Genomic DNA, 18,458 nt, shown 5'->3' with positions numbered 1-18,458 from the left:
AGATCTGCAGAGATTTAGATCCAGTGCCCCTAAATCGACTGTTGTGTTGTCTATAAAGACATTTTGAAGAGTGAGTTTCCTATAAGGCCTCTTCCTCCTTTCTCCACCCCATACTGGATCCCAATCGCCCCTGAATCTATTCAGTCTTAACAGGAGCTCCTCAAGGTGGAGAACCAGGCTCCTGAGGTGGGACGGGGGCGCTTATCCAGTACAGAGGGGAGGCCTAGAGGAGGTTCACTGGTTTTCCCACATGCTCATTTCAAAGTTTGGACAACTGAAAAAGGGCCACGTTTTAAAATGTACCTTATGCTCTTGGGAGATGGAAGCTGGAAGGAAGGAAGGAAGTAAACAGTGGTTTAATTCTCATCCCAAATGCTATAGATGATCTATTCTTGGCAAGACCTTTCTTCAGTGCCTCTTTTAAATTAAGGAGTTAATAAGCCATAGGGAGTAACTAGTTAGTGTCCCTAACTAGTATCCAATGCTTGATAAGGGTGTTAGAAAATCATCCTGCAATTCACTAGTGGCCCATTTTATGGCTCACATCCTTGGGCCCTTCCCCCTGCTTTAGCTGATGGGGAAATGAAGAGGCGTAACCATGTTCTGCCACCAGGAGGCGCAAGCGGTTAAACAAGGCACCTCCTGTTGACTTCCCAACCAGGCTGAAAAGTTGGCAGGTTTAGAGCACGAACTCAGCAAGTAAAAACTGCCCCCTCCCCTTCCCCTTCCCCTATCCCCGCTCTTATCCCAATGCTACTGGGGCAATATTGGCAAGATTACAATCTTTAGCAAGGGCAATTTTGAAGGTGTTAAAAAATGAGGAGATCTCCAACCAGCTGTCCATTAAGCGTCTGTTTATCTGTCTACGTGTCCGTTTATTGATGAATGGATTGCTGATGCTTCGGAGCCTTTAGTGGAAGTTTCGGGGTGTGCCTAAGTTGAATTCTTGATTTTAACTAGGTTCAAAGAGAAGAATTCTGAAAACTTCAAAAGAAAACGTCAATGTCCTGAGAGATTTCCTTTACCACAATGTTCTTTTTAACTATTAGTATATATTCTGGAGTCTAGTATCTCACCACTGTTTTGCGGGGGGGGCGGGGGGATGCTATAAACTGCCTTTTTTTCCCTACCAAATGTATGTTACTCCCCAAGACCTTATTGATAAAGAAATTCATCTGACTTAAGGGGAAGGTGACATTTAAAAGGGAGACTAATTAGCTGCCCCACCACATGGGCTCCCCACTCCAGCCCTGGGCTGAAGCAGGTTTGCATGGTAGGGGTCTCTGCTGAGCGCCGCTGACTAACACCTGCGTGGCTTTCCCTTTCTGCAGCGATCGAAAGTCCTATCATCATGCCCCCTCCATGCAGGTGTATGAACGGAGGAAACTGCTATTTTGACGAGAATGACCTCCCCAAATGCAAGTAAGTCTGAATGCTGTAGGTCTTGCATCTTCTGGGGGCAATTTGAGACCTCAAAGTAGCCAATAAAACAAGTACAAGAACCTTGCCAGTTCGCTAATTTTCACATCATAACCAGCTTGCCCTCCAATGGGGGAGTCCACAGAGAGCTAAGGCAGTGCTTCTCAAACTATAGTGTGCGTGAGAATCACCTGGGGCTCTGGAAAAAAAATGCCCATCTCATTTACAGGGATTCTGCATTTCTGACAAGCTCCCGGGGAGATGCCACAGAACTGTGGGCCACGCTTTGGGGAGCAAGGAGTTAGAGAAGTGACAACCTCATTTTCCTACTCACCTCAGATTACTAATTATAATTGGATTGTGGGAGAGCAGCTGTCAGCAGAGCTGTTACAGTGCTAGGCGCTCACGAGGGGCAGAGACTGGGCTGAAGATTTGGAGAGCAGAGAATTATCAAGAGAGCTCTTAACATGGAGCAAGATGATATTTAATGAAAGCACGTCAAAGGAAAGAACACAATGAAGGTTTCCAGTTCCACTCTCCAAGGAGGAATTCCATAGATTAGAGAAGACACCAATAGGTTTATTTGTTGAGGCTGATTCTGTAGATGCCACAGGTATTCCCTCAAAAGTGAATTTCCACAGTCAGATTACAATCAGAGCCCAAGAAATCAACAGCTTGTGAATGATTCTTCTTTTCCTTTCAGATGTCCTAGTGCCTACGTGGGAGAATATTGTGAAATAGGGCTTTCAAAAGGCATTCCTCCCGGAACAAGTAAGTTTTAAGGATACGAGGGACATGGGAATGCATCATGGTAACTAAACTGAGTGTTGTCTATATTCTGTTTAACTCCAGTCCCTATTGCTAAGACTACTGGCTCTTTTCCTTCTCCTCATGTTCATATGTTTGCTTTTTCTTCCCTCTTTGACAGCAGCGGCCGTGCTGTTGACAATCATCCTGATCATCATAATTGGAGCTTTAGCGACTTTAGGATTTTTCCACTATAGGAAAACTGGCTCCCTTTTGCCTTCTCTGCCCAAGCTGTCAAGGTCAGTTTCATTAGGTGGAACATTGATTTTAGACGTCTGTGTGATCTGTAACCACATAAATAACTTAGTTTTTCTTTTAAGTTAAAAAAGCATCCTAGGCTGTTCACCTATTCTGCGGAAACAAAAAATACTGAACTTAAAGCAGTCACTTCAGATCACAATGTCTTAACTGATTGCTTCTCTGAAGCCTGAGTACAAACCACATTTTAGAGTCTAAAGGGTTGTACGTTGAGGTTACACTGGAGAGCAGCGTCGGCTGTTTGAGGGACCAGGCTTTCTTTCTGCAAGTGCCCAGCTTGTCCTCTCCTCATTCTCAAGCATTCGGGAATGTGCTCGAACATTTCCAGGAGGTCACTAAGAGAATTTATTCCCATATGTGGTGTGTAAATGGGAAGTGGGAATCGAGCCTTTCATTTAAGGAAGAGCTAGGAAAAGGTACAAAGAAAGAGTCCTAGTGCAAACGATTGTTTTTTAAAAATAATAAGACACTGATTACTTCTTTTCAGCTTAAGCAGTCTTAGCAAATCCTCTGAAAATGGAAATGGGGTGACCTTCAGATCAGGGGATGACGTTAACATGGATATTGGAGTATCTGGTTTGGGGCCCGAGTCTGCTATTGACAGATCAATGGCGATGGTGAGTTTGGTTTCAAAGTGACTATTTGAAGGTTATCATCTTTACTGTTTTATCAAAGAAACACTTTTTATAAAGAATAAAATTCACCTAGAAAAAAATGAAATACTGTATGCCCCCTCACTATACCAAGTTAGGAAACATTAGGTTTGTTGTAGAAATGTGTCTAAAAACATTAGTAATGAAATTGAAATTAACCCCTGATCTAAGCCACATGGTTGAACTGGAATCACGAACAGTTTTAAGTTTAATTGGAGTCTTAAACAATCTATGTTTTTTGGGAAACAGGGGAGAGGGACCATGATATTCTGTTTTTATTCGATGACTTTTTTGTATGCTTAAAGGGAGAGGCAGGGAAATAATATGCTTTCTAGTCTCACATATTTTCCCACCAGTGTGTAGTGTTGAGATAAACAGTGGTTTTAGAGTCAGTGGTTGGTTCAAATCACAACTCTGCTACCTGCTAGGTATGTAATAGTAGGGATGGAGCTTGATCACTCTGTCCCCATCTGTAAAATAATCCCTCCTGTGAGGACCAAATACTTTATGAATGGACTAGTATCCACTCTGAAGTCTACCGTCAGTGTTGGGAAATCATTCCCAGTATTCCGCCTCCCCACCAATCTTTCCTTTTTGTTCCTGCCTAAAGGTACAATATTATCCCTCCTGTCTTCTTTCCCCCTCTACCTCTTCTCTTTGCTCCTCTTCCAGACCCCCACCCTTTTCCCTATGTCCAAAGCCAATCACCAAGTGAGTTATTTGCCTTAAGGAGCCATAGAGAACTCGGATAAGGGAAGAGGGTTTCTGTTCTCCTGACCTGAGGAGTTAGTGCATTTACATTACTTTACGTAACGGTTTGCCTCGTGGAGGCCTTGTGTCTCCGTTGGCTTTTGTTGGAGGTGGGGGGGCAAGTTCTTTCTGGGTCAGTTGGACGTAGCACCTAGCGTCCCTCCAGGTGTGAAGAGCACATCCTCCTCTGTGTATGAATCAGATCAGCACGGTATGATCTTTTTTTTTTTTTTTTCTTTTTTCTTTCCCTCCATCAGAGTGAACATTTTGCCATGGACCTGGGGAAGCCGCCCATAATATTTGAAAACCCGACATACACCTCCAGGGACACTGCTGTCAAAGTGGCTCAGCCAACAACAACCCCGGTGAGAAATCACAGTCCGTGCTGTCAGGTTTGGCTGTTGCTGGATCTTGTTCTTTGGAATAATGTGCCTTTAGGGTCCTCCCAACCTTCCCTCCATGGAAGGAAGCACACTGGTCGCTTCCTCAGCCTCACTCCCTGCAGTAACAGGACTGACCCAAGGACAGAAGGCCTGAAGACAGTCAGAATCCTGGGTTTGGGCAGCCATTCTTTGGCACCCAGACCAAGAGCCTTTTCATCCTGAGTGGTCAGAGCGGGAGGTCTGAGTGCATGTTCAGAGGCTCGGCAAACACCGTGCCTGACACACACACACGGGCTCTCTGTAAATATCTGTGAACTGAATGAGTGGATGGTCGTCAGGTCATTATACAGAGGTTTGGGGTACTGGGCACACTCTCTGGGTTCTCAAGGATGTGATTTGAGGTGACCTCCCTGCTTGCCCTTGTCATACTTTTCTGGAAAGTACAAAGGTCTTCGAAGTTGATAGGCAGATACGTAAATTTCCTTTGATGAGGCCCTATTACTCACTCGTCTTTTAGAGGAACAGGGAGATGAGATAGACGTATGGATGAAGGAACAGAACTCTTCATGAGGGCTGGATCAATAGCCCCAGCGTCACTGCCGGTGCCTGTCAACTGTTAGGTAGCCTGTCTTTCCTTTGTCAAAACAGCTAGGGCCTCGGCAAAATACAGTTTCACCGTTAACACCTGAACTTCTTTTGAACTCACAAGGTATAGTACATTTTAATGTTAAGACAGAAATGTGTATTTTATGAATAACTTTCTTGAGATCAGCAATATTTGAATCTTGAAAGCATTTTGCCTGATCCTTTAATATCCAGATAGCAAAGCTTTAATCACATGATAAAATAGATTTTTGGCATTGTCCCTTGAAATAAAACGAAGCCATGTTTACCAATACATTTCCAAGTTAGAGAAGAAATAAAGTGGTGAATGTAGAAATATAGGAAAAGGGGTGAATTTCTACCCTGTAACTTATTAATTATATATCCATGGTAATTTGTGCTTTAAGAGGGAACCTCGGAATCACATGAATGTTACAGAAAATATCTAGAGGGGTATTAATGTCATTATGCCTCTTGTTTTAAAAATTCAACCTCTTTTAAGCAGTCCTCTGAAATTAATAATTTTATTCTAAATATCCAAACGTAATGCGTTTGGAAATAATTCGTACTGTTCTATTAGGATTTGGCTGCCAATGTACAACCAGAGTATCCTTTATCCAAAACTATGGTCAACAGTGGGAGTAAGGGGCCCTAGAGAACACCGTAGAAGTTGCTATTACTACATGAGAGTGTGACCATTGATGGGTGTATTTGCCTCCCAAGATTAAGGCATCAGATAGACAACTTAGTAGTTGGTGCTCCTGATTTTGGGGAGACGAGAGTGGTGTTTATTCCTGGACCACAGGGTTGGTCTCACATAATATGGTGCCTGTTCATGTTTGTGGGAGAGCAAGGTGATAAACAGAACCAAAGAGCTGATAAGAAACTTTATAGCAAAAATTCTTTCAAAACTGAATAATGGCCTTCAACATGCACACAGGTAACCGAATCTGGAAACGTGTATAACGAAAACTATGGAAGTGCCATAAACCCTGCTGAATTAGCTCCAGACACAAAGCCAACTTCCCCAAGTGCTGATGAAACTCAGGTAACAGTGACTGACTACTGAAATGATATGGGATTTGGGAAGGACTTTGGAATTGCTGGGTTTATTAATCCTAGGCAAACTAGAGAGACCCTGATAGGCTCATAAAGCCCAAGATGTATCGGCAGTTAGTAAAGATAATTTTATCATAAACTGAAAGACTTTCCACTGAGTAAAGCTACATTCTAGCACTGCGTTGGTAATGATGTTCCTTGTGACATGGGAGGTAAAGCAGAAAAGGAGGGCAGCCGACTTCTGGACGCAGCCTCTTCAAATCAGAGGCGTTTAATTTGAGATAACAACTTAGTATGAATAAAGACCTCACTGTGTCAGTGATGCACATAGAGGACCTTTTCCTTTCCCGTGCAATACAATTTTTCTACAGTGTATATCTTTGTTCCCTTAATAATGTATGTTGTTTTTAGCTCTACTCTTGTTACCAATGTTGACCACTAGATGGCACTGATTTACACTCTCTTCATCTATCCGTCTGTCCATCTTCCATCTAACCATCCAGCGAACATTACTGCCCTCAATGTGCCGGGCACAGTGTTTAATACAGAAGATTAAAAGAAAAGAAGTCCACTAGATGGAGCTTCTCTATCTTGTTTGCAGGGCCTTTGAAATTTGTAAACTATCTTGTCTACAGAGAGAAATTCAGTAAATAAACTTGATACAAAACATAATAGATAATATATCATTAGTTCTAACAGACACATAGGAAGCTATCTCAGATATAGCTGTTTGATTCTGGGCAACTATTTTACCTCTGAGCACTAGAGTCTTAATGTTTCTCATTGGGGGCACTATTGGCTTATTGGGAGGGGCAGTTCTTTTTGGTACAAAACTATCCTATACATTGCAGGACATTTTAATATTCCTGGCCCCTGTCCACTAAGTGCCAGTAGTGTTTTACCCAATGCATTGTGATCCCAGAAATCACTCCCTCCCCAGCCCCTGGCCCCCCGAACATGCTCTCCCAGTTGAGAACAATAGGATCTGGAATGTCTCAGTTTTAAGGTTCTATGACTTCTGTGAAGTAATATAAAGAAACAAAAGCCCAAAGGTAGTTAGAAATCTTATCACTTTTTACAATCCCTATTCTCAAATTGCATAGTCTATAAGCAAAATTGGTATCTGCAAAGTCATGTTGGATTTTCAGCACCTCACAAATTGGATCCTGTTCTGCTTGTTAGCGTCAAAATAGAAGTTGAACTAAATTGATGCTAATGAGAAGAGCTTATAACAAAGGTCACTTTGTCCACCTTTTCATATTCCATTTACTAATTCCTTCTCTCTCTCACACACACACACACACACACACACATGAATGTTGTCTTAGAAAGGAATTTCCAGTTTCATATTTTGCATATTTCATATTTTCAAGGGACTGAATTTTTTTTTTCCTTAAGCTACATTGAAAAGTTTATTTCGAACACTAATTTTCCACAGACACCAGAATACTTGAATGTCACATATTTGGTTCTCCAAGTCTGACTCAACTCCACAGCAGTGCCAGATCTATTTTATATTCTCAACATTTTTTCTCAGTCCATTTCGAGTCTAGTGATCTTCCCTAGGCAGAGTTCTCTCCCAGCTGAGCAGGAAGGGGAGTGTGATGGAGATGCTGCAACCTCTGACCTGCACATCAGTCATCAAAAACACTGAGAGACGGGCTTCCCTGGTGGCGCAGTGGTTGAGAGTCCGCCTGCCGATGCAGGGGACACGGGTTCGTGCCCCGGTCCAGGAGGATCCCACATGCTGCGGAGCGGCTAGGCCCCTGAGCCATGGCCGCTGAGCCTGCGCGTCTGGAGCCTGTGCTCCGCAGCGGGAGAGGCCACAGCAGTGAGAGGCCCGCGTACCGCAAAAAAAACAACAACAATAAAACCCCCAAAACAAAAAAACAAACAAACAAAAACACTGAGAGAGTCTTTCAAGTGAGAGCGAATGTTTACCAATTATAGTCCTTTTCTTTCTCATCTCCATCTTTGCAGTACATTGGCTCTTCTTCCTTTTTTTTAATCAGTTGAGGCTGAGACCCTCTAAGGTCTGTCCTCCACGGTACATCCAGGGATTTTTCTATGACCTTTGCCTTTGGGAACTGAGAGAACAGCCAGGGAGGCTTAAAGCAGTAGAAGCCTTTGGTTAGGATGACCCTAGGTTGACCTTAAGATGCCAGAGAGGCTCACAGGTTTCTCTTTCATCAATAAATCTGCTCAAAGGACTCAAAGAACGTGAAGTCCTGTGGCTTAGTCCTGTCATTTTCAAAAGTCGTGTCGACATGCATTGGATTTCCCAAGGAGATGACAATGAAAATCACCCGCACTTCTCTTGTTAGTAGTTACTCAGCTCCATGTGGCCATTCCATACCGAAGCAATGAGTTTTGGCCTTCCCTATTGAAGTGTAGGTTTCCAGAGGCCGGGCTCTGACCTGAGTGTCTCCATCTTGCCCTTGTGCCAAGCAGGTGCTCACTTAAATGTGGGTGAATGGCTTCTTCTACTTCTCCTGTATTCACATGCTCCCCACTCCTTCACATGTTGGCCGCCTACTTTCACAGAGCAAGAGACAATCCATAAAACACGTGGGCTACCTTAGCTCTGTGGGAGGAGGCTGTTTCCTCATCTCCTGTTCTCTTGTCTCCTTACATCTGGCAGCAGGGCCGTGGCCAGCACTGCTGCCACAGGCAGCTTTTCAGCCAGACAGGGGCCACTTATCATAGACTGGGGTGATTTCTCTTTGGGTTCTTCAGTGTTGAGACCTCCATTTCCTGGAGGCCCTGCCTACTCCTCTATCTACCATTTAGTTAAGTAAGTTTGCTGTGACTGCCTTTCCTCCTCTGCAAAAGAGCATCTACCTCACAGAGTCCTTGGGAAGATTACATCAGAAACTTGTAAAGCTCTTGGAATAGTCCGCGACACATAGTAAGCACTCAATAAATGTTAGTTGTTTTTGTTGCCATTATTATTATTGATTACAGGAGGAAATGATGGAGCGAGACAGAACATGTTTGAGTTGACCGAGGATCAAGACATCGTTTTAGGAAATGAGAGTTACAATCTGGCTTGTTCCTTAAATTTTCGGGCAGCCCCTGAAGAAATCTCTTGCCTGGCTCTGTCAAAGCTTCTAGATACTCTGGGCACAGATTCTGTAAACTGTACACTTCAGATCAAGAATTTTTTTTGAAATTATTAGATAAAAAGAGCCCAAAGAGTTTCAGTTACTGTTCAGGGCCCAGCCGAGGAAGAACTGAACAACTTACTGCATGGGCCAGGTCACATGGTCCCAGGTCCCAAATTGCTTTCTCCCTCTGTAAGAAGAAATTTTAAAACCTAAGCAGAAGGAAGAAACCCACCAAAAAATTCCATTACTGAAGGTTTTCTCTTTCCTCTTTTCACTTAGGCAACAAAGTGGAATATCTTCAAACGAAAACCGAAACAAAATGCCAACTTTGAAAATCCATTCTATTCCGAGGTAATTTTTAACAATTTTTCTCAGCCCAGGCATTCTTTCTTAGTATTAACTTGCTAAATCAGGCATACACTCAGATGATTCTGAGCAAATTGGCCAAGATTTGTCTTCTTCACACAAAACCATTTCCCATCACGTCGGGGGAATAAATGGCTGATTCCTGTTTCTTTGTGGCCTTAGATGGAGAGTGAACCAAAGGTTGGTGCTGCTGTGACCCCACCTCCATCACCTTCTCCCCCTGATAAGATTTCTTGGAAGAAAGGCCCAAGTCCAACCTACAGTGCAACAGAAGACACATTTAAAGACACCGCAAATCTCGTTAGAGAAGACTCTGAGGCATAGCTGTGCCAGCTATTTAGGGAATAATTAGAAACACACTTTTGCACATATATTTTTTACAAACAGATGAAAAAAATTAACATTCAGTACTTTATTAAAAAGATATTTTTTCCCCTGTACTCCTGTAGTTGGAAATATTTGTGGAAACAATACCTTGTGTGTCTTTTTTACTCATCTCATATTTTTACAAATAATTATCACAATGTACTATATGTATATCTTTGCACTGAAGCTATCTGAAGGTAATGCTATAAATATATTGTATATTTGTAAATTTTGGAAAGATTATCACATCATTAAATTTGCTAATGAAAGTATCTGCTGAATTGGAATTGGGTTCTTCAGTTTTGAGACCTCCGTTTCCTGGAGGCCCTGGAAATTGGTTGAATTGCTGAATTGGTTGGTGATCATTACATTAAATGATCCATTGGGACTTCCCTGGTGGCACAGTGGTTGAGAATCCGCCTGCCAATGCAGGGGACACGGGTTCGAGCCCTGGTCCGGGAAGATCCCACATGCCGCGGAGCAACTAAGCCCGTGCGCCACAACTACTGAACCCATGCGCCTACAGCCCGTGCTCCGCAACGGGAGAGGCCACCGCAATGAGAAACCCGTGCACTGCAATGAAGAGTAGCCCCTGCTCGCCGCAACTAGAGAAAGCCCACGCACAGTAACGAAGACCCAACGCAGCCAAAAATAAAATTAATTAATTAAAAAAAAGAAAATGATCCATTGAAGAAAGGAGTTGACTTGGGGCCTTTAGACATGTCAAAAGAGGAGGCACCATTCATAGTCCCTATAGAATTATCAAGGAAGGGAATCCAGGCCACTCCTGGGTCCGTTTTCACACATCAGCACTTAATGTTCAGTATTATATGTAACCTGATGAATAGCGTAATGATAGAGATGCAGATAACGCAGTAGGTAGAAAAGCAATTCAGTCCCACCCTTGTGCATGTTTGCGTTGTCTAACCAGAACACTGTCTCCTGTGCGTTATCTCGCTCGCCGCCAAGCCAACACTTTTATTTTAATGTCTGAGAAAGTCCCATGTCATTAAGTGTAAGTGTCCTGCAAAGAGTTTGTATCTAATCGCATGAAATTTCATTTGATGGACCATAGGGTGATTTACACCCTTGCCTGGCATCTCAGGTGGTCACCTACCCTAGAAACTGGAGCTCAGGAGCTGAATTAACTGAAAGTAAATCTGTGTCTTCATAAAGGAAGGTGCAAAACAAATACCGGTTAAGCAAAGCCTCAGCTGGGTTTGTGTTTGTGTGTGTGAAAATTTCCTTATACTGACTATTTATTTCCTCAGTTGAACATGAATAGAAAGGGAAACCGTTCTTATTGAGCCTTTTTCAGGTCCTTGGCAAAATCGTTCATTTTGAGGAGCGTAGCCCTCCTCTTGAATAGCGGCTGTAGTCTCCACAGCGGGAACCGTGGCAGGAACACACAGTTTCCACACTAAGTAGGTAGGATTCCTGGCTTTCTGTGCTAATATGGCACATCTTTAAAACAATGAATGAATGAGTGTACGAATGGATGGATGGATGGATGGGTGAAACATGTACTACTGATGATTTTATTCCCGAGTTCTCAAAATATTTTTTGTTCATATTTTGAGTGCTTATTGTAAATTACTTTGACGTGTACTTTGATTAGAAAGCAAATGGAAATGATGCTGCTGAAAAATTTCTAATAAATGTGTATTTTATCAGACTTGTTCTGTGTGTTTCATAAGCCCGGGTCATGAATCAGTTGTATTTTTTTTTTTTTTTTTTTTTGGTACGCGGGCCTCTCACTGTTGTGGCCTCTCCCGTTGCGGAGCACAGGCTCCAGACACGCAGGCTCAGCGGCCATGGCTCACGGGCCCAGACGCGGATCTTCCCGGACCGGGGCACGAACCCGTGTCCCCTGCATCGGCAGGCGGACTCTCAACCACTGCGCCACCAGGGAAGCCCGAATCAGTTGTATTTTGCTGTGCAGAGAGCTTTGGGCTTTGAGTGCTAGGCAGCTGGGGAACCAGGAATGCCCAGGGTTTGGGGGGGGTGGGGGGGAAGAGGAGGAGGAATCCACAGCTCACACAGCCCTAACAGGCCTGGCGGGGTGAGCTCAGGAGAGTAAACTGTAGGTTTCTGGGACTTCCCTGGCGGTCCGGTGGTCGAGACTTCACCTTCCAATGCAGGGGGTGCGGGTTCGATCCCTGGTCGGGGAGCTAAGATTCCCACATGCCTCATGGCTAAAAAATCAAAAAACATGAAACAGAAGCAATACTGTAACAAATTCAATAAAGACTTTAAAAATGATCCACATCAAAAAAATCTTAAAAAAAGAAAACAAACTAGGTTTCCACCTGAACTCTGGTCGGGCGGTCCCCTTAATTGCCTTTCAGAGTCACCCATTTCCCCCTACCTTTTTCCTTCCTCACACCCTAGGCCCTCAGCCAGTTTCCCATTTCGGATCTAACTGTGATGGGAGAGCAGCGAGCACGGTCACGGCTGGAGAGGGTTTTGTTCACCCTGGGATTCGGGCTCCAGTGGGGTGCGGTGCGTGAGACGTATCAGTCCACGAAGTGTGAAGTCAAGAGTAAAAGGGAGCTCAAAACTGGTTGTGATTTCCAGCTTTGATATTTGTCTCAGGCCTTAAGCGCAATAAGAAATTATTCTGGGGAATTTAAGGAACGAGAATTAGTTCCCTGCTTAGCTTCATTTGTGGGTCTCCCAGAAAGGAATCAGAAAGCCTGCTGCTGCGTTTCTGTTCTCTCCCGTGTGAGCTGGCACTTGCGGGTCAGAGCGTCAGTGGGAGGGTTGCCCCTGCCTGGTCGGCTCTCCCAGCCCAGGTCCTGCCCCTGCTTTACTCTCTCCAGTCGGAGCAGCTGGTGGGAAGTTGTGCAAGGTTGGTGGGGGTAACCTGGAGACAGGGTACTGTTTAGAGGATGAAAAAGCTGATGTTATTCAGCATCTCATCACATGAAGCAGGAACAATTTTACTAGCAGAAGTGTATTACTGCACAATGTAAGATCACAACCATGAGCAGGTGTGTCCATAGGAAGCTGTCAAATCACACTGGTCACCTGTCCAGGGCTTCCCATTGATTTTTTTTTTACTATTTATTCCTTTCTTCCTTCATTCATTGATTCACTCACTCACTCACTCACTAGCCTGTGTTCTTACCAGCATTCAGTTGCAAACATATAGACATAAGAGACCATGAGTTTAAGGAAAATATGTGAGAGGAGAACTTTTAGTGGAGAATTCCATCCATTAACTTTTTTTTTTTTCCTGAATTGGGAAAAGATCACTATTATTTGATTTTTGAGGTGGAGTATCTCAGGCTGGCTCAAAGATGAGAGCTAGTTAGGACCTGGGGTTAAGGAGTAGTCTGAGGAAGCTGGTTAGAGATGCACATTCTGGAGAGAGCCCTGGCCTCACAGCCTGTAGCCCTGGGTCGTCCTTTGAACTCTCAGCCTCTCTTCAGTCTTCCCCTCTGCATTCATCAAGGTCACAAGCCACACAGTCATACTGAGGATAACATATGATTATGTGTTTCTTTTTTTTTAATTTAATTTTTATTTTATATTGGCATATAGCTGATTTACAATGAAAAGAGGTTGGACGTATATGAAAGGTCTGAAAAGCCTGGGAAAGGAAGGCCAGCTCTGGAGAGCATTGCCTCGTGCTGCTGGTGGCCCTAACCACGGCCATCGCAAGGTGGGGATCAAAAAAAAAAAAAAAAAAATCACCTGGGTGTGTCAACTCCTGAATTTTACCAGCCTTGCTGAGGGCTTTTAGTGACACCAATTCTGTGCCTCTTCCTGGAAGTGAATTCAGAGCATTTCGTGTGAAAATCAATCAAGCTTCTGCATTCACTTTGTGTCCATGATATTCTGGAATAAGTGATAGGAGACAAAGTAAACAGGTCTCTAGAAACTATTCGACGTCATTGAGTTCTCCTAGCTAACAATATCACCAGTCATAGAATGCTGTCCCCACCTTACGCAGACCAGAGAGGAAGGGCTCATATTTCTGTTCCTCTGATAATTAGTCCCCTAATGACAGTCATTTGCCAAGAGCACAGTTTCCCAGCCAATTACTTTCATCGCGGGAGCTGGGTCACGCGCCTGCTGCTAATCTCCGAGGCTCAGCTGCACCTTCTATGAAATAGAGAGGTGGGCTGTGAACGGCCAGTGTGAAAACATATGTAAAGAGTGTATGCAGCGCTTCCGGGAAGATGGCGGAAGAGTAAGACGCGGAGATCACCTTCCTCCCCACAGATACACCAGAAATACATTTACACGTGGAACAACTCCTACAGAACACCTACTGAACGCTGGCAGAAGACCTCAGACCTCCCAAAAGGCAAGAAACCCCCCACGTACCTGGGTAGAGCAAAACAGAAAAGAATAAACAGAGACAAAAGGATAGGGACGGGACCTGCACCAGTGGGAGGGAGCCGTGAAGGAGGAAAGTTTTCCACACAATAGGAAGCCGCTTCGCGGGCGGAGACTGCGGGTGGTGGAGGGGGGAAGCTTCGGAGCCGCGGAGGAGAGCACAGCAACAGGGGTGCGGAGGGCAAAGCGGAGAGATTCCCGCACAGAGGATCAGGGCCGACCGGCACTCACCAGCCCGAGAGGCTCGTCTGCTCATCCGCCGGGGCGGGCGGGGCTGCGAGCTGAGGCTCCGGCTTCGGTCGGAGCGCAGGGAGAGGACTGGGGTTGGCCTTGTGAACACAGCCTGAGGGGGCTAGTGCACCACGGCTAGCCGGGAGGGAGTCCGGGGAAAAGTCTGGACCTGCCGAAGAGGCAAGAGACTTTTTCTTCCCTCTTTGTTTCCCGGTGCGCGAGGGGAGGGGATTAAGAGCGCTGCCTAAAGGAGCTTCAGAGACGAGCGCGAGCTGCGGCTAAAAGCGCGGACCCCAGAGACGGGCATGAGACGCTAAGGCTGCTGCTGCTGCCACCAAGAAGCCTGTGTGCGAGCACAGGTCACTCTCCACACCTCCCTTCCGGGGAGCCAGTGCAGCCCGCCACTGCCAGGGTCCCGGGATCCAGGGACAACTTCCCCGGAAGAACGCACGGCGCGTCTCAGGCTGGTGCAACGTCTTGCTGGCCTCTGCCGCCGCAGGCTCGCGGCGCACTCTGTGCCCCTCCCTCCTCCCGGCCTGAGTGAGCCAGAGCCCGCGAATCAGCGGCTCCTTTAACCCCGTCCTGTCTGAGCGAAGAACAGACGCCCTCCGGCGAACCTACACGCAGAGGTGGGGCCAAATCCAAAGCTGAGCCCCTGGGAGCTGTGAGAACAAAGAAGAGAAAGGGAAATCTCTCCCAACAGCCTCAGAAGCAGCGGATTAAAGCTCCACAATCAACTTGATGTCTGTGGCATACATGAATAGACAACGAATCATCCCAAATTGAGGAAGTGGTCTTTGAGAGCAAGGTTTATGCTGTATAGCTTTGCTTCCACCATTTGTCCTAGGGTTCTATCCATCCGTTTTTTTCTGTTTGTTTTTCTTAATTATTTTTTTATTTTCATAACAATTATGTTTTATCTTACTTTATTTTATTTTACTTTATCGTCTTTCTTTCTTTTTTTCCTTCCTTCCCTCCTTCCTTCCTTCCTTCCTCCCTCCCTCCCTCCTTTCTTTCTTTCTTTCTTTCTACTTCTACTAATTCTTTCTTTCTACTTTTTCTCCCTTTTATTGTGAGCCGTGTGGATGAAAGGCTCTTGGTGCTACAGCCAGGAGTCAGTGCTGTTCCTCTGAGGTGGGAGAGCCAACTTCAGGACACTGGTCCACAAGAGACCTCCCAGCTCCACATATCAAACGGCGAAAATCTCCCAGAGATCTCCATCTCAACACCAGCACCCAGCTTCACTCAACGACCAGCAAGCTACAGTGCTGGACACTCTATGCCAAACAACTAGCAAGACAGGAACACAACCCCACCCATTAGCAGAGAGGCTGCCTAAAATCATAATAAGTCCACAGACACCCCAAAACACACCACCAGACGTGGACCTGCCCACCAGAAAGACAAGATCCAGCCTGATCCACCAGAACACAGGCACTAGTCCCCTCCACCAGGAAGCCTACACAACCCACTGAACCAACCTTAGCCACTGGGGACAGACACCAAAAACAACAGGAACTACGAGTCTGCAGCCTCAAAAAGGAGACCCCAAACACAGTAAGATGAGCAAAATGAGAAGACAGAAAAACACACAGCAGATGAAGGAGCAAGATAAAAACCCACCAGACCTAACAAATGAAGAGGAAATAGGCACTCTACCTGAAAAAGAATTCAGAATAATGATAGTAAAGATGATCCAAAATCTTGGAAATAGAATAGACAAAATGCAAGAAACATTTAAAAAGGACCTAGAAGAACTAAAGATGAAACAAACAACAATGAACAACACAATAAATGAAAGTAAAAATACTCTAGACGGGATCAGTAGCAGAATAACTGAGGCAGAAGAACGGATAAGTGACCTGGAAGATAAAATAGTGGAAATAACTACTGCAGAAGAGAATAAAGAAAAAAGAATGAAAAGAACTGAGGACAGTCTCAGAGACCTCTGGGACAACATTAAATGCACCAACATTCAAATTATAGGGGTTCCAGAAGAAGAAGAGAAAAAGAAAGGGGCTGAGAAAATATTTGAAGAGATTAGAGTTGAAAACTTCCCTAATATGGGAAAGGAAATAGTTAATCAAGTTCAGGAAGAACAGAGAGTCTCATAAAGGATAAATCCAAGGAGAAATATGCCAAGACACATATTAATCAAACTGTCAAAAATTAAATACAAAGAAAACATATTAAAAGCAGCAAGGGAATAACAACAAATAACACACAAGGGAATCCCCATAAGGTTAACAGCTGATCTTTCAGCAGAAACTCTGCAAGCCAGAAGGGACTGGCAGGACATATTTAAAGTGATGAAAGGGGAAAACCTGCCACCAAGATTACCCAGCAAGGATCTCATTCAGATTTGATGGAGAAATTAAAACCTTTACAGACAAGCAAAAGCTGAGAGAGTTCAGCACTACCAAACCAGCTTTACAACAACTGCTAAAGGAACTTCTCTAGGCAAGAAACACAAGAGAAGGAAAAGACCTACAATAACGAACCCAAAACAATCAAGAAAATGGGATTAGGAACATACATATCAATAATTACCTTAAATGTAAACGGACTAAATGCTCCCACCAAAAGACACAGATTGGCTGAATGGATACAAAAACAAGACCCATATATTTGCTGTCTACAAGAGACTCACTTCAGACCTAGAGACACATACAGACTGAAAGTAAGCGGATGGAAAAAGATATTTCATGCAAATGGAAACCAAAAGAAAGCTGGAGTAGCAATTCTCATAGCAGACAAAATAGACTTTAAATAAAGATTATTACAAGAGACAAAAGAAGGACACTACATAAAGATCAAGGGATCGATCCAAGAAGAAGATATAACAATTGTAAATATTTATGCACCCAACATAGGAGCACCTCAATACATAAGACAAATACTAACAGCCATAAAAGGGGAAATCAACAGTAACACATTGATAGTAGGGGATTTTAACACCCCACTTTCACCAATGGACAGATCATCCAAAATGAAAATAAATAAGGAAACACAAGCTTTAAATGATACGTTAAACAAGATGGACTTAATTGGTATTTATAGGACATTCCATCCAAAACCAACAGAATACACATTTTTCTCAAGTGCTCGTGGAACATTCTCCAGGATAGATCATATCTTGGGTCACAAGTCAAGCCTTGGTAAATTTAAGAACATTGAAATTGTTTCAAGTATCTTTTTTGACAACAACGCTATGAGACTAGATATCAATTACAGGAAAAGATCTGTAAAAAATACAAACACATGGAGGCTAAACAATACACTACTTAATAACGCAGTGATCACTGAAGAAATCAAAGAGGAAATAAAAAAATACCTAGAAACAAATGACAATGGAGACACGACGACCCAAAATGTATGGGATGCAGCAAAAGCAGTTCTATAAGGGAAGTTTATAGCAATACAATCCTACCTTAAGAAACAGGAAACATCTCGAATAAACAATCTAACCTTGCACCTAAAGCAATTAGAGAAAGAAGAACAAAAAAACCCCAAAGTTAGCAGAAGGAAAGAAATCATAAAAATCAGATCAGAAATAAATGAAAAAGAAATGAAGGAAATGATAGCAAAGATCAATAAAAGTAAAAGCTAGTTCTTTGAGAAGATAAACAAAATTGATAAACCATTAGCCAGACTCATCAAGAAAAAAAGGGAGAAGACTCAAATCAATAGAATTAGAAATGAAAAAGGAGAAGTAACAACTGACACTGCAGAAATACAAAGGATCATGACAGATTACTACAAGCAACTCTATGCCAATAAAATGGACAACCTGGAAGAAATGGACAAATTCTTAGAAATGCACAACCTGCCAAGACTGAATCAGGAAAAAATAGAAGATATGAACAGACAAATCACAAGCACTGAAATTGAAACTGTGATTAAAATTCTTCCAACAAACAAAAGCCCAGGACCAGATGGCTTCACAGGCGAATTCTATCAAACATTTAGAGAAGAGCTAACACCTATCCTTCTCAAACTCTTCCAAAATATATCAGAGGGAGGAACATTCCCAAACTCATTCTACGAGGCCACCATCACCTTGATACAAAAACCAGACAAGGATATCACAAAGAAAGAAAACTACAGGC

At 43.7% G+C, this 18,458-nt stretch overlaps 1 protein-coding gene across 2 annotated transcripts in view; it reads left to right on the top strand.

Annotated features, from left to right (window-relative positions):
• Nucleotides 1–11,544, top strand: part of LRP2 (LDL receptor related protein 2) — a 198,449-nt gene extending 186,905 nt beyond the window's left edge. Inside the window, exons 71-78 of one of the 2 annotated variants that reach the window (XM_079924860.1) lie at nucleotides 1,332–1,422; nucleotides 2,123–2,190; nucleotides 2,348–2,465; nucleotides 2,972–3,101; nucleotides 4,145–4,252; nucleotides 5,814–5,921; nucleotides 9,319–9,390; nucleotides 9,568–11,544. In XM_079924860.1, the coding sequence (XP_079780986.1) occupies nucleotides 1,332–1,422; nucleotides 2,123–2,190; nucleotides 2,348–2,465; nucleotides 2,972–3,101; nucleotides 4,145–4,252; nucleotides 5,814–5,921; nucleotides 9,319–9,390; nucleotides 9,568–9,729 (857 nt within the window). In that variant the 3' untranslated portion in view covers nucleotides 9,730–11,544. The remainder of the gene's footprint in view (nucleotides 1–1,331; nucleotides 1,423–2,122; nucleotides 2,191–2,347; nucleotides 2,466–2,971; nucleotides 3,102–4,144; nucleotides 4,253–5,813; nucleotides 5,922–9,318; nucleotides 9,391–9,567) is intronic. The other variant, XM_079924859.1, reaches the window with a different exon arrangement.
• Nucleotides 11,545–18,458: the final 6,914 nt, after the last annotated feature.

Source organism: Stenella coeruleoalba (assembly GCF_951394435.1).
Source record: "Stenella coeruleoalba genome assembly, chromosome: 6".
NCBI lineage: Eukaryota > Metazoa > Chordata > Mammalia > Artiodactyla > Delphinidae > Stenella > Stenella coeruleoalba.
The sequence above is the reverse complement of the archived record's forward strand: the minus strand, read 5'-3'. Positions and strand labels throughout refer to the sequence as shown.